The sequence below is a fragment of the Asterias amurensis genome, chromosome 7 (genome assembly GCF_032118995.1).
Source record: "Asterias amurensis chromosome 7, ASM3211899v1".
NCBI lineage: Eukaryota > Metazoa > Echinodermata > Asteroidea > Forcipulatida > Asteriidae > Asterias > Asterias amurensis.
Genome location: NC_092654.1, coordinates 16,049,719 through 16,064,298, shown reverse-complemented (window position 1 = coordinate 16,064,298; position 14,580 = coordinate 16,049,719). Strand labels below are relative to the sequence as shown.

General features: G+C 31.6%; 1 protein-coding gene across 3 annotated transcripts in view; it reads left to right on the top strand.

Moving 5' to 3' along the window:
* The window catches only part of LOC139939286 (uncharacterized), a 33,028-nt gene that overhangs the window by 17,032 nt on the left and 1,416 nt on the right, over nucleotides 1-14,580 (top strand). For all 3 annotated transcript variants that reach the window (XM_071935038.1, XM_071935037.1, XM_071935039.1), the window contains exons 13-14: nucleotides 12,232-12,337; nucleotides 13,684-13,858. In XM_071935038.1, coding sequence (XP_071791139.1) covers nucleotides 12,232-12,337; nucleotides 13,684-13,858 — 281 coding nt within the window. The remainder of the gene's footprint in view (nucleotides 1-12,231; nucleotides 12,338-13,683; nucleotides 13,859-14,580) is intronic.

The following is a 14,580-nucleotide window of genomic DNA, read 5'->3' as shown; positions in this document are numbered from 1 at the left end:
CATTTTGGTTGGAAATAGGTGAAATATTGATAAAACCACAAGGGGTAAATCCTTGCATTTGTGGTGAAAATAGGTAAAAATTCGATAAAATCATAAGGGGTTAGCCTTGTATTTTAGTTGAAAATGGGCAAAAAATTGATAAAATTTTAAGGGTAAGCCTTGCATTTTTGTCAAAATTGGGATTAAATTTGATAAATATATAAGGAATAAGCCTCGCATTTTTGTTGAAAATAGGCAAAAAAAATGATATAATCACAAATGCCTTGCATTTTTGTTGAAAATAGACAAAAAAATTATAAAATCATAAGGGGGTAAGCCTTGCATTTTTGTTGAAAATAGGTGAAAATTTGATAAAACCACAAGGGGTAAGTAAGCCTTGCATTTTTGTTGAAAATAGGTGAAAATTTGATTACATCACAATGGGTTCATCTTGCATTTTGGTTGAAAATAGGCGAAAAATGGATAAAATTACAAGGGGTAAGCCTTGCATTTTTTGTCAAAATTAGGATTAAAATTGATAAAAATATAAGGAATAAGCCTCGCATTTTTGTTGAAAATAGGTGAAAATGCCTTGCATTTTGGTTGAAAATAGGCGAAAAATTGATAAAATTACAAGGGGTAAGCCTTGCATTTTTGTTGAAAAAAAGCGAAAAATTGATAAAATCACAAGGGGTTAATCTTGCATTTTGGTTGAAAATAGGTAAAAAAATTGAAAAAATTACAAGGGGTAAGCCATGCATTTTTGTTGAAAATAGGCAAAAAATTGATAAAATCATAAGGGGTTAATCTTGCATTTTGGTTGAAAATAAGCGAAAAATTGAAAACATTACAAGGGGTAAGCAATGGATTTTGGTTGAAAATAAGCGAAATATTGATAAAATCACAAGGGGTAAGCCTTGCATTTTTGTTAAAAATAGATGAAAAATTGATAAAATCACAAGGGGTAAGCCTTGCATTTTTGTTGAAAATAGGTGAAAAATTAAAAAAATTACAAGGGGTAAGCCATGCATTTTTGTTGAAAATAGGAAAAAAATTGATAAAATCAAAAGGGGTAAGCCTTGCATTTTTTTTAAAAATAGGTGAAAATTTGATAAAACTACAAGGGGTAAGCCTTGCTTTTTTGTTGAAAATAGGCGAAAAAAATAATAAAATCACAAGGAGTTAGCCTTGCATTTTTGTTGAAAATAAGCGAAAAATTGATAAAATCACAAGGGGTTAGCCTTGCATTTTTGTTGAAATTAGTAAAAAAAATTTGATAAAATCACAATGGGTTAATCTTGCATTTTGGTTGAAAATAAGCGAAAAATTGATAAAATTACAAGGGGTAAGCCTTGCATTTTTGTTGAAAAAAAGCCGAAAAATTGATAAAATCATAAGGGGTTAATCTTGCATTTTGGTTGAAAATAAGCGAAAAATTGAAAAAATTACAAGGGGTAAGCAATGGATTTTGGTTGAAAATAAGCGAAAAATTGATAAAATTACAAGGGGTAAGCCTTGCATTTTTGTTGAAAAAAAGCGAAATATTGATAAAATCACAAGGGGTAAGCCTTGCATTTTTGTTAAAAATAGATGAAAAATTGATAAAATCACAAGGGGTAAGCCTTGCATTTTTGTTGAAAATAGGTGAAAAATTTAAAAAATTACAAGGGGTAAGCCATGCATTTTTGTTGAAAATAGGAAAAAAATTGATAAAATCAAAAGGGGTAAGCCTTGCATTTTTGTTAAAAATAGGTGAAAATTTGATAAAACTACAAGGGGTAAGCCTTGCTTTTTTGTTGAAAATAGGCGAAAAAAATAATAAAATCACAAGGAGTTAGCCTTGCATTTTTGTTGAAAATAAGCGAAAAATTGATAAAATCACAAGGGGTTAGCCTTGCATTTTTGTTGAAATTAGTAAAAAAAAATTGATAAAATCACAATGGGTTAATCTTGCATTTTGGTTGAAAATAAGCGAAAAATTGATAAAATTACAAGGGGTAAGCCTTGCATTTTTGTTGAAAAAAAGCCGAAAAATTGATAAAATCACAAGGGGTTAATCTTGCACTTTGGTTGAAAATAGGTGAAAAATTAAAAAAATTACAAGGGGTAAGCCATGCATTTTTGTTGAAAATAGGCAAAAAATGGATAAAATCATAAGGGGTTAATCTTGCATTTTGGTTGAAAATAAGCGAAAAATTGAAAAAATCACAAGGGGTAAGCCTTGCTTTTTTGTTGAAAATAAGCGAAAAATTGATAAAATCACAAGGGGTTAATCTTGCATTTTGGTTGAAAATAGGTGAAAAATTGAAAAAATTACAAGGGGTAAGCCATGCATTTTTGTTGAAAATAAGCGAAAAATTGATAAAATCATAAGGGCTAAGCCTTGCATTTGTGTTGAAAATAGGTGAAAAATTGATAAAATCACAAGGGGTAAGCCATGCATATTTGTTGAACATAAGCGAAAAATTGATAAAAACATAAGGGCTAAGCCTTGCAATTGTGTTGAAAATAGGTGAAAAATTGATAAAATCTTAAGGGGTAAGCATTGCATTTTTGTTGAAAATAAGCGAAAAATTGATAAAATCATAAGGGGTAAGCCTTGCATTTTTGTTGAAAATAGGTAAAAAATTGATAAAATCACAAGGGGTAAGCCTTGCATTTTTGTTGAAAATAGGTGAAAAATTGATAAAATCATAAGGGGTAAGCCTTGCATTTTTGTTGAAAATAGGTGAAAATTTGATAAAAATCACAAGGGGTTAATCTAGCATTTTTGTTGAAAATAAGCGAAAAATTGATAAAATCATAAGGGGCTAGCCTTGCATTTTGGTTGAAAATAAGCGAAAAATTGATAAAATTACAAGGGGTAAGCCTTGCATTTTTGTTGAAAAAAAGCGAAATATTGATAAAATCACAAGGGGTAAGCCTTGCATTTTTGTTAAAAATAGATGAAAAATTGATAAAATCACAAGGGGTAAGCCTTGCATTTTTGTTGAAAATAGGTGAAAAATTTAAAAAATTACAAGGGGTAAGCCATGCATTTTTGTTGAAAATAGGAAAAAAATTGATAAAATCAAAAGGGGTAAGCCTTGCATTTTTGTTAAAAATAGGTGAAAATTTGATAAAACTACAAGGGGTAAGCCTTGCTTTTTTGTTGAAAATAGGCGAAAAAAATAATAAAATCACAAGGAGTTAGCCTTGCATTTTTGTTGAAAATAAGCGAAAAATTGATAAAATCACAAGGGGTTAGCCTTGCATTTTTGTTGAAATTAGTAAAAAAAATTTGATAAAATCACAATGGGTTAATCTTGCATTTTGGTTGAAAATAAGCGAAAAATTGATAAAATTACAAGGGGTAAGCCTTGCATTTTTGTTGAAAAAAAGCCGAAAAATTGATAAAATCACAAGGGGTTAATCTTGCACTTTGGTTGAAAATAGGTGAAAAATTAAAAAAATTACAAGGGGTAAGCCATGCATTTTTGTTGAAAATAGGCAAAAAATGGATAAAATCATAAGGGGTTAATCTTGCATTTTGGTTGAAAATAAGCGAAAAATTGAAAAAATCACAAGGGGTAAGCCTTGCTTTTTTGTTGAAAATAAGCGAAAAATTGATAAAATCACAAGGGGTTAATCTTGCATTTTGGTTGAAAATAGGTGAAAAATTGAAAAAATTACAAGGGGTAAGCCATGCATTTTTGTTGAAAATAAGCGAAAAATTGATAAAATCATAAGGGCTATCCCTTGCATTTGTGTTGAAAATAGGTGAAAAATTGATAAAATCACAAGGGGTAAGCCATGCATATTTGTTGAACATAAGCGAAAAATTGATAAAAACATAAGGGCTAAGCCTTGCAATTGTGTTGAAAATAGGTGAAAAATTGATAAAATCTTAAGGGGTAAGCATTGCATTTTTGTTGAAAATAAGCGAAACATTGATAAAATCACAAGGGGTTAGCCTTGCATTTTTGTTGAAAATAAGCGAAAAATTGATAAAATCATAAGGGGTAAGCCTTGCATTTTTGTTGAAAATAGGTAAAAAATTGATAAAATCACAAGGGGTAAGCCTTGCATTTTTGTTGAAAATAGGTGAAAAATTGATAAAATCATAAGGGGTAAGCCTTGCATTTTTGTTGAAAATAGGTGAAAATTTGATAAAAATCACAAGGGGTTAATCTAGCATTTTTGTTGAAAATAAGCGAAAAATTGATAAAATCATAAGGGGCTAGCCTTGCATTTTGGTTGAAAATAAGCGAAAAATTGATAAAATCATAAGGGGTAAGAGTTACATTTTTGTCAAAATTCGGATTAAATTTGACAAAAATATAAGGGATAAGCCTTGCTTTTTTGTTGAAAATAGGTGAAAAATTGATAAAATCACAAGGGGTAAGCCTTGCATTTTTGTTGAACATAAGCGAAAAATTGATAAAATCATAAGGGCTAAGCCTTGCATTTTTTTGAAAAATAATTGAAAATTTGATAAAACCACAAGGGGTTAGCCTTGCATTTTTGTTGAAAATAAGTGAAAAATTGATAAAATCACAAGGGGTTAACCTTGCATTTTTGGTTGAAAATAGGCGAAAAATTTATAAAATCACAAGGGGTAAGCCTTGCATTTTTGTCAAAAATAGGATTAAAATTTGATAAAAATATAAGGGATAAGCCTTGCTTTTTTGTTGAAAATAGGTGAAAAATTGATAAAATTTTATAAAATCACGCCTTGCATTTTTGTTGAACATAAGCGAAAAATTGATAAAATCATAAGGGCTAAGCCTTGCATTTTTGTTGAAAAATAAGTGAAAATTTGATAAAACCACAAGGGGTAAGCCTTGCATTTTTGTTGAAAATAAGCGAAAAATTGATAAAATCACAAGGGGTTAATCTTGCATATTGGTTGAAAATAGGCGAAAAATTGATAAAATCACAAGGGGTAAGCCTTGCATTTTTGTCAAAATTAGGATTAAATTTAATAAAAATATAAGGGATTAGCTTAGCTTTTTTGTTGAAAATAGGTGAAAATTTGATAAAACCACAAGGTGTAAGCCTTGCATTTTGGTTGAAAATAAGCGAAAAATTGATAAAATCATAAGGGGCTAGCCTTGCATTTTGGTTGAAAATAGGTGAAAATTTGATAAAATCATAAGGGGTAAACCTTGCATTTTTGTCAAAATTAGGATTAAATTTGATAAAAATATAAGGGATTAGCTTAGCTTTTTTGTTGAAAATAGGTGAAAATTTGATAAAATCACAAGGGGTAAGCCTTGCATTTTGGTTGAAAATAAGCGAAAAATTTATAAAATCATAAGGGGCTAGCCTTGCATTTTGGTTGAAAAATTGATAAAATCACAAGGGGTAAGCCTTGCATTTTTGTTGAACATAAGCGAAAAATTGATAAAATCATAAGGGCTAAGCCTTGCATTTTTTTGAAAAATAATTGAAAATTTGATAAAACCACAAGGGGTAAGCCTTGCATTTTTGTCAAAATTAGGATTAAATTTAATAAAAATATAAGGGATTAGCTTAGCTTTTTTGTTGAAAATAGGTGAAAATTTGATAAAACCACAAGGTGTAAGCCTTGCATTTTGGTTGAAAATAAGCGAAAAATTGATAAAATCATAAGGGGCTAGCCTTGCATTTTGGTTGAAAATAGGTGAAAATTTGATAAAATCATAAGGGGTAAACCTTGCATTTTTGTCAAAATTAGGATTAAATTTGATAAAAATATAAGGGATTAGCTTAGCTTTTTTGTTGAAAATAGGTGAAAATTTGATAAAATCACAAGGGGCTAGCCTTGCATTTTGGTTGAAAAATTGATAAAATCACAAGGGGTTAATCTTGCATTTTGGTTGAAAATAGGCGAAAAATTGATAAAATTACAAGGGGTAAGCCTTGCATTTTGGTTGAAAATAGGCAAAAAATTTATAAAACCATAAGGGGTAAGCCTTGCTTTTTTGTTGAAAATAGGTGAAAATTTGATAAAACCACAAGGGGTAAGCCTTGCATTTTTGTTGAAAATAAGCGAAAAATTGATAAAATCATAAGGGGCTAGCCTTGCTTTTTGGTTGAAAATAGGCGAAAAATTGATAAAATCATAAGGGGTAAACCTTGCATTTTTGTTGAAATTAGGATTAAATTTGATAAAAATATAAGGGATAAGCCTTGCTTTATTGTTGAAAATAGGTGAAAAATTGATAAAATCACAAGGGGTAAGCCTTGCATTTGTATTGAAAATAGGTGAAAATTTGATAAAATCACAAGGGGTAAGCCTTGCATTTTTGTTGAACATAAGCGAAAAATTGATAAAATCATAAGGGCTAAGCCTTGCATTTTTGTTGAAAATTAGGATTAAATTTGATAAAAATATAAGGGATTAGCTTAGCTTTTTTGTTGAAAATAGGTGAAAATTTGATAAAATCACAAGGGGTAAGCCTTGCATTTTGGTTGAAAATAAGCGAAAAATTTATAAAATCATAAGGGGCTAGCCTTGCATTTTGGTTGAAAAATTGATAAAATCACAAGGGGTAAGCCTTGCATTTTTGTTGAACATAAGCGAAAAATTGATAAAATCATAAGGGCTAAGCCTTGCATTTTTTTGAAAAATAATTGAAAATTTGATAAAACCACAAGGGGTAAGCCTTGCATTTTTGTCAAAATTAGGATTAAATTTAATAAAAATATAAGGGATTAGCTTAGCTTTTTTGTTGAAAATAGGTGAAAATTTGATAAAACCACAAGGTGTAAGCCTTGCATTTTGGTTGAAAATAAGCGAAAAATTGATAAAATCATAAGGGGCTAGCCTTGCATTTTGGTTGAAAAATTGATAAAATCACAAGGGGTAAGCCTTGCATTTTTGTTGAACATAAGCGAAAAATTGATAAAATCATAAGGGGTAAGCCTTGCATTTTTGTTGAAAATAGGTAAAAAATTGATAAAATCACAAGGGGTAAGCCTTGCATTTTTGTTGAAAATAGGTGAAAAATTGATAAAATCATAAGGGGTAAGCCTTGCATTTTTGTTGAAAATAGGTGAAAATTTGATAAAAATCACAAGGGGTTAATCTAGCATTTTTGTTGAAAATAAGCGAAAAATTGATAAAATCATAAGGGGCTAGCCTTGCATTTTGGTTGAAAATAAGCGAAAAATTGATAAAATCATAAGGGGTAAGAGTTACATTTTTGTCAAAATTCGGATTAAATTTGACAAAAATATAAGGGATAAGCCTTGCTTTTTTGTTGAAAATAGGTGAAAAATTGATAAAATCACAAGGGGTAAGCCTTGCATTTTTGTTGAACATAAGCGAAAAATTGATAAAATCATAAGGGCTAAGCCTTGCATTTTTTTGAAAAATAATTGAAAATTTGATAAAACCACAAGGGGTTAGCCTTGCATTTTTGTTGAAAATAAGTGAAAAATTGATAAAATCACAAGGGGTTAACCTTGCATTTTTGGTTGAAAATAGGCGAAAAATTTATAAAATCACAAGGGGTAAGCCTTGCATTTTTGTCAAAAATAGGATTAAAATTTGATAAAAATATAAGGGATAAGCCTTGCTTTTTTGTTGAAAATAGGTGAAAAATTGATAAAATTTTATAAAATCACGCCTTGCATTTTTGTTGAACATAAGCGAAAAATTGATAAAATCATAAGGGCTAAGCCTTGCATTTTTGTTGAAAAATAAGTGAAAATTTGATAAAACCACAAGGGGTAAGCCTTGCATTTTTGTTGAAAATAAGCGAAAAATTGATAAAATCACAAGGGGTTAATCTTGCATATTGGTTGAAAATAGGCGAAAAATTGATAAAATCACAAGGGGTAAGCCTTGCATTTTTGTCAAAATTAGGATTAAATTTAATAAAAATATAAGGGATTAGCTTAGCTTTTTTGTTGAAAATAGGTGAAAATTTGATAAAACCACAAGGTGTAAGCCTTGCATTTTGGTTGAAAATAAGCGAAAAATTGATAAAATCATAAGGGGCTAGCCTTGCATTTTGGTTGAAAATAGGTGAAAATTTGATAAAATCATAAGGGGTAAACCTTGCATTTTTGTCAAAATTAGGATTAAATTTGATAAAAATATAAGGGATTAGCTTAGCTTTTTTGTTGAAAATAGGTGAAAATTTGATAAAATCACAAGGGGTAAGCCTTGCATTTTGGTTGAAAATAAGCGAAAAATTTATAAAATCATAAGGGGCTAGCCTTGCATTTTGGTTGAAAAATTGATAAAATCACAAGGGGTAAGCCTTGCATTTTTGTTGAACATAAGCGAAAAATTGATAAAATCATAAGGGCTAAGCCTTGCATTTTTTTGAAAAATAATTGAAAATTTGATAAAACCACAAGGGGTAAGCCTTGCATTTTTGTCAAAATTAGGATTAAATTTAATAAAAATATAAGGGATTAGCTTAGCTTTTTTGTTGAAAATAGGTGAAAATTTGATAAAACCACAAGGTGTAAGCCTTGCATTTTGGTTGAAAATAAGCGAAAAATTGATAAAATCATAAGGGGCTAGCCTTGCATTTTGGTTGAAAATAGGTGAAAATTTGATAAAATCATAAGGGGTAAACCTTGCATTTTTGTCAAAATTAGGATTAAATTTGATAAAAATATAAGGGATTAGCTTAGCTTTTTTGTTGAAAATAGGTGAAAATTTGATAAAATCACAAGGGGCTAGCCTTGCATTTTGGTTGAAAAATTGATAAAATCACAAGGGGTTAATCTTGCATTTTGGTTGAAAATAGGCGAAAAATTGATAAAATTACAAGGGGTAAGCCTTGCATTTTGGTTGAAAATAGGCAAAAAATTTATAAAACCATAAGGGGTAAGCCTTGCTTTTTTGTTGAAAATAGGTGAAAATTTGATAAAACCACAAGGGGTAAGCCTTGCATTTTTGTTGAAAATAAGCGAAAAATTGATAAAATCATAAGGGGCTAGCCTTGCTTTTTGGTTGAAAATAGGCGAAAAATTGATAAAATCATAAGGGGTAAACCTTGCATTTTTGTTGAAATTAGGATTAAATTTGATAAAAATATAAGGGATAAGCCTTGCTTTATTGTTGAAAATAGGTGAAAAATTGATAAAATCACAAGGGGTAAGCCTTGCATTTGTATTGAAAATAGGTGAAAATTTGATAAAATCACAAGGGGTAAGCCTTGCATTTTTGTTGAACATAAGCGAAAAATTGATAAAATCATAAGGGCTAAGCCTTGCATTTTTGTTGAAAATTAGGATTAAATTTGATAAAAATATAAGGGATTAGCTTAGCTTTTTTGTTGAAAATAGGTGAAAATTTGATAAAATCACAAGGGGTAAGCCTTGCATTTTGGTTGAAAATAAGCGAAAAATTTATAAAATCATAAGGGGCTAGCCTTGCATTTTGGTTGAAAAATTGATAAAATCACAAGGGGTAAGCCTTGCATTTTTGTTGAACATAAGCGAAAAATTGATAAAATCATAAGGGCTAAGCCTTGCATTTTTTTGAAAAATAATTGAAAATTTGATAAAACCACAAGGGGTAAGCCTTGCATTTTTGTCAAAATTAGGATTAAATTTAATAAAAATATAAGGGATTAGCTTAGCTTTTTTGTTGAAAATAGGTGAAAATTTGATAAAACCACAAGGTGTAAGCCTTGCATTTTGGTTGAAAATAAGCGAAAAATTGATAAAATCATAAGGGGCTAGCCTTGCATTTTGGTTGAAAATAGGTGAAAATTTGATAAAATCATAAGGGGTAAACCTTGCATTTTTGTCAAAATTAGGATTAAATTTGATAAAAATATAAGGGATTAGCTTAGCTTTTTTGTTGAAAATAGGTGAAAATTTGATAAAATCACAAGGGGCTAGCCTTGCATTTTGGTTGAAAAATTGATAAAATCACAAGGGGTTAATCTTGCATTTTGGTTGAAAATAGGCGAAAAATTGATAAAATTACAAGGGGTAAGCCTTGCATTTTGGTTGAAAATAGGCAAAAAATTTATAAAACCATAAGGGGTAAGCCTTGCTTTTTTGTTGAAAATAGGTGAAAATTTGATAAAACCACAAGGGGTAAGCCTTGCATTTTTGTTGAAAATAAGCGAAAAATTGATAAAATCATAAGGGGCTAGCCTTGCTTTTTGGTTGAAAATAGGCGAAAAATTGATAAAATCATAAGGGGTAAACCTTGCATTTTTGTTGAAATTAGGATTAAATTTGATAAAAATATAAGGGATAAGCCTTGCTTTATTGTTGAAAATAGGTGAAAAATTGATAAAATCACAAGGGGTAAGCCTTGCATTTGTATTGAAAATAGGTGAAAATTTGATAAAATCACAAGGGGTAAGCCTTGCATTTTTGTTGAACATAAGCGAAAAATTGATAAAATCATAAGGGCTAAGCCTTGCATTTTTGTTGAAAATAGGTGAAAAATTGATAAAATCACAAGGGGTAAGCCTTGCATTTTTGTTGAACATAAGCGAAAAATTGATAAAATCATAAGGGCTAAGCCTTGCATTTTTGTTGAAAATAGGCGAAAAATTGATAAAATCACAAGGGGTTAGCCTTGCATTTTTGTTAAAAATAGGCAAAAAATTGATAAAATTATAAGGGGTAAGTAAGCATTGCATTTTTGTTGAAAATAGGTGAAAATTTGATAAACCACGAGAGGTAAGCCTTGCATTTGTGTTGGAAATAGGTGAAAATTTGATAAAAATCACATGGGGTAAGCCTTGCATTTTTGTTGAAATTAGTAAAAAAAATTGATAAAATCACAAGGGGTAAGCCTTGCATTTTTGTTGAAAACGTGCAAAAATTGACAAATTATAAGGGGGTAAGCCTTGCGTTTTTGTTGAAAAAAGTAAAAAAAATGATAAAATCACAAGGGGTAAGCCTTGCATTTTTGTTGAAAATATGCAAAAATTGATAAAATCACAAGGGATAAGCCGTGCGTTTTTTGTATAAAATTTGTGAAATTTTGATAAAACCAAAGGGGTAAGCCTTGAAAATAGGTGAAAATTTTATAAAATCACAAGGTTTTTTTTTTTTTTTAATAATTAAAAATTAGATTAAATCACAAGGGGGAAGCCTTGCATTTTTGTTGAAAATAGTAAAAAAAAATTGATAAAATCACAAGGGGTAAGCCTTGCATTTTTGTTGAAAATATGGAAAAATTTGATAAAATCACAAGGGGTAAGCCTTGTATTTTGGTTGAAAATAGGCGATAATTGATAAAATCATAAGGGGTAAGCCTTGCATATTTGTCAAAATTAGGATTAAATTTGACAAAAATATAAAGGATAAGCCCAGCATTTATGTTGAAAATAGGCAAAAATTCAATAAAATCCCAAAGGTTGAAAATAGGCAAAAAATTGATAAAATCACAAGGTGTAAGTCCTACATTTTTTGAAAAATAGTCAAAAATTTGAAAAAAATCACAAGGGCCTTGCATTTATGTCAAAAATAGGTGCAAAATTTATCAAATCACAAGACTTGCAGTTTTTTAAAAATAGCAAAAAAATGAAAAAGTCAAGTTTGCCTTGCATTTTTGTCAAAAACGGGCTTAAAATTGATAAAAATCACAAGGGGTAGCTCCTTGCATTTTTGTCAAAATTAGGATTAAATTTGATAAAAATATAAGGGATAAGTCCTTGCATTTTTGTTGAAAATAGGCACAAAATTGATAAAGTCTCAAGGTGTAAACCTTGCATTTTTGTTGAAAATAGGCAAAACAAAATTCAAATCACCAGCCTTGCATTTTTGTCGAAAATTTGACTCAAATTTGATAAAATCACAAGGGCCTTGCAGTTTTGTCAAAAATAGGCAACAATTTGATAAAATCATAAGGGCTTTTTTAAACATTTTTATCAAATTTAAGTCAATTTAAAAGTTGTGATTTTAGGCTCTTGATGCCTTTTCATGTACATGTACATGTATATAGGCTTTAGTTTCAGAAATACTAAGTTGAAATTAGGCCAAAATCTGAAACAATTACTACGGGTAATCCTAGTATTTTGCTCTAAAGTGATGCATTATGCTTCTCTGATGCCTTTTTGTGCCAAGATGTAAGCTATATTTTGAGACATTTTGTTAATTTTTTTTCCACGTCGAATGAAAAGGGTAACAAATTGAAAAAATCATAAGGGGTCACAGTCCAGCATTTTTATCAAATTTGGGCAAATTTTTTGTGTGATTAACTATGCTCTCAGTTGATGCAGTAGGGTTTTCTGATGTCTTTTTTAGTTGTGTGTTTCATTGACATCTTGTTTTTGTCGTTTCACTCCCTAATAGATGCAAAGTGGATGACACAGTGGAGTTCCACTACCATCCTAGTAGTCTGCGACAGAGATTCTCTATCGAGGCCTTCGCATTCCTAGGAGAGAACCTCCATGGATCGGTAAGACAGGCTTTTTGCTTACACACGTTTCAGACAGGCGCGTCAGAGTCGCGCAAAACCGAATAGATTAGGAGCGACTCTAGGTCAACCCAAAGAAAATTTTGTTTCAGACAGGTGGACTCAACCTAACATTTACGTTAGGTTCAGCTCATGACAAGATCGACGTCTGAAACCAAGGTCCTCCAGAGTCGTACCGACCGACTGCAACAGTCGATCTTTCGACTTCTAGCTTGTCTAGTCGCTCCTAACTGTTTCAGACATCGATCTTTTATTCAGAATTTGGTTCGGTGCAACACTGGAGCGCCTGTCTGAAACGAGTGAAAGTTCCTGTCCTGGAAATTAAAAAAAAATCCTATTCGAGTTTTGATAAATATTTGGTTACTACACTGAATTTTTTTTACCGAACTTCGCATTTTATAAGAGTGTATTTCTATAGTGTTTCCCGGATCCTATTCGGACCAGACAGTAATCAAACCATGGCATGTACTCATTTTAACACCTGGGTGGAATCTCTGATACAAACTCTCACATAAAATTATTTGTAAACCTGGTTTGAGAGAAGGAAATTATGGCAAGTGTGTTGCTCATGATAACCTGTTGTGTATTTGATGTTCACTGTGACATAGTGACGTGTCGTGCTGCAGACTCTGAATCCATGTTACAAACTCTCACATCAAATTATATGTAAACCTGGGTGGACGGTGGAGAGAAGCAAATTGTGGCAAGTGTTGTTCTTGATAAACCCTTTGTGTGTTTCATGTTAAAGGTGTTTGTTCACTGTGACATAGCGACCTGTTCTGCTGCCGACTCTGACTCTGTGTTACAAACTCTCACATAAAATTATTTGTAAAACCTGGGTGGAGAGAAGCAATTTATGGCAAGTGTGTTGCTCATGATACCCCATTGTGTGTTTTATCTTGAAGGTGTTGGTGCACTGTGACATAGCGACGTGTCACGCGACAAACTGATTACAAACTCTCACATGAAATTATTTGTAATCCTGGGTGGAGAGAAGCAATTTATGGCAAGTGTGTTGCTCATGATACCCCATCGTGTGTTTTATGTTGAAGGTGTTGGTACACTGTGACATAGCGACGTGTCACGCGACAAACTGATTACAAACTCTCACATGAAATTATTTGTAATCCTGGGTGGAGAGAAGCAATTTAAGGCAAGTGTGTTGCTCATGATACCCCATCAAGTGTTTTATGTTGAAGGTGTTGGTACACTGTGACATAGCGACGTGTCACGCGACAAACTGATTACAAACTCTCACATGAAATCATTTGTAAACCTGGCAGAAAAAAAGCAAATTATTGCAAGCTGTTGTGTATTTTATATTGTAGGTATTTGTTCACTGTGACCTAGCGACGTGTCACGCAGCCGACCTTCAATCTCCATGCGCAAGAGGCTGTCAAGACTCGTCTGTCATTTCAAGGAGGGATGTATCCCAGTCTGGTTCATCTTCCAAGGCCTACCCAAACACAGACGGGCCCATACGGATCAGGACCGGCGATAAAGGTTGGTGTTCATTATGATGTAAATATGATGTACATCATATAAAAATGGCAAGCAGAGGATTAACTGGACCCAATTTCATAGCGCTGCATAATAATAAGCATATTTTGTGCTTACTGTAGCAGAAAACGTTGCTAAGGTGTTAATCGTATTTCACAAGTTAGCAAGAAAATTAGGCGGCCATCTTGGGCATTCACCATGGATTTGTATTGTTACTTCATTCATTTTCGTGCGGTAAGCACTGGAAGGTTAGCCAGCCTTTTCGTGTGCTTACGGTTTGCAGCGCTATGAAACAGAAATCGTACAGTAAGCACAAAATTGGCCGCTAAGCAGCTCTATGAAATTGGGCCCTGTACAGAAAACCTAAACTAATTGCTTTACACTATTTCAAAGCAAAATAGTTTCAAAAAAATAATGTCAGAGCACACAACATTCTCACAAGTTAGTAAGCTTATTCGAGGATACAAAACAACAAAATTTGATTGTCAAAGTGACTGATATTTTTAACTGAATGTCCTTCTTTCACTTAATTTGTTGCTCAAAATTCCATCTGAGAAAATTTATTTAGGGGTGTCGCATCCCCTATAAAGGCCTGATACTTCACGGAGGCAGCGAGGGCGATTGCCTCCATGCCTCTTGCTACGCTTGAAATGCTCCGGTAGAAATTTACAATTGGTGCACTTGTCCTTTCCGAAACGAAGCATACAGGCCTGCCTGCCCCTAGC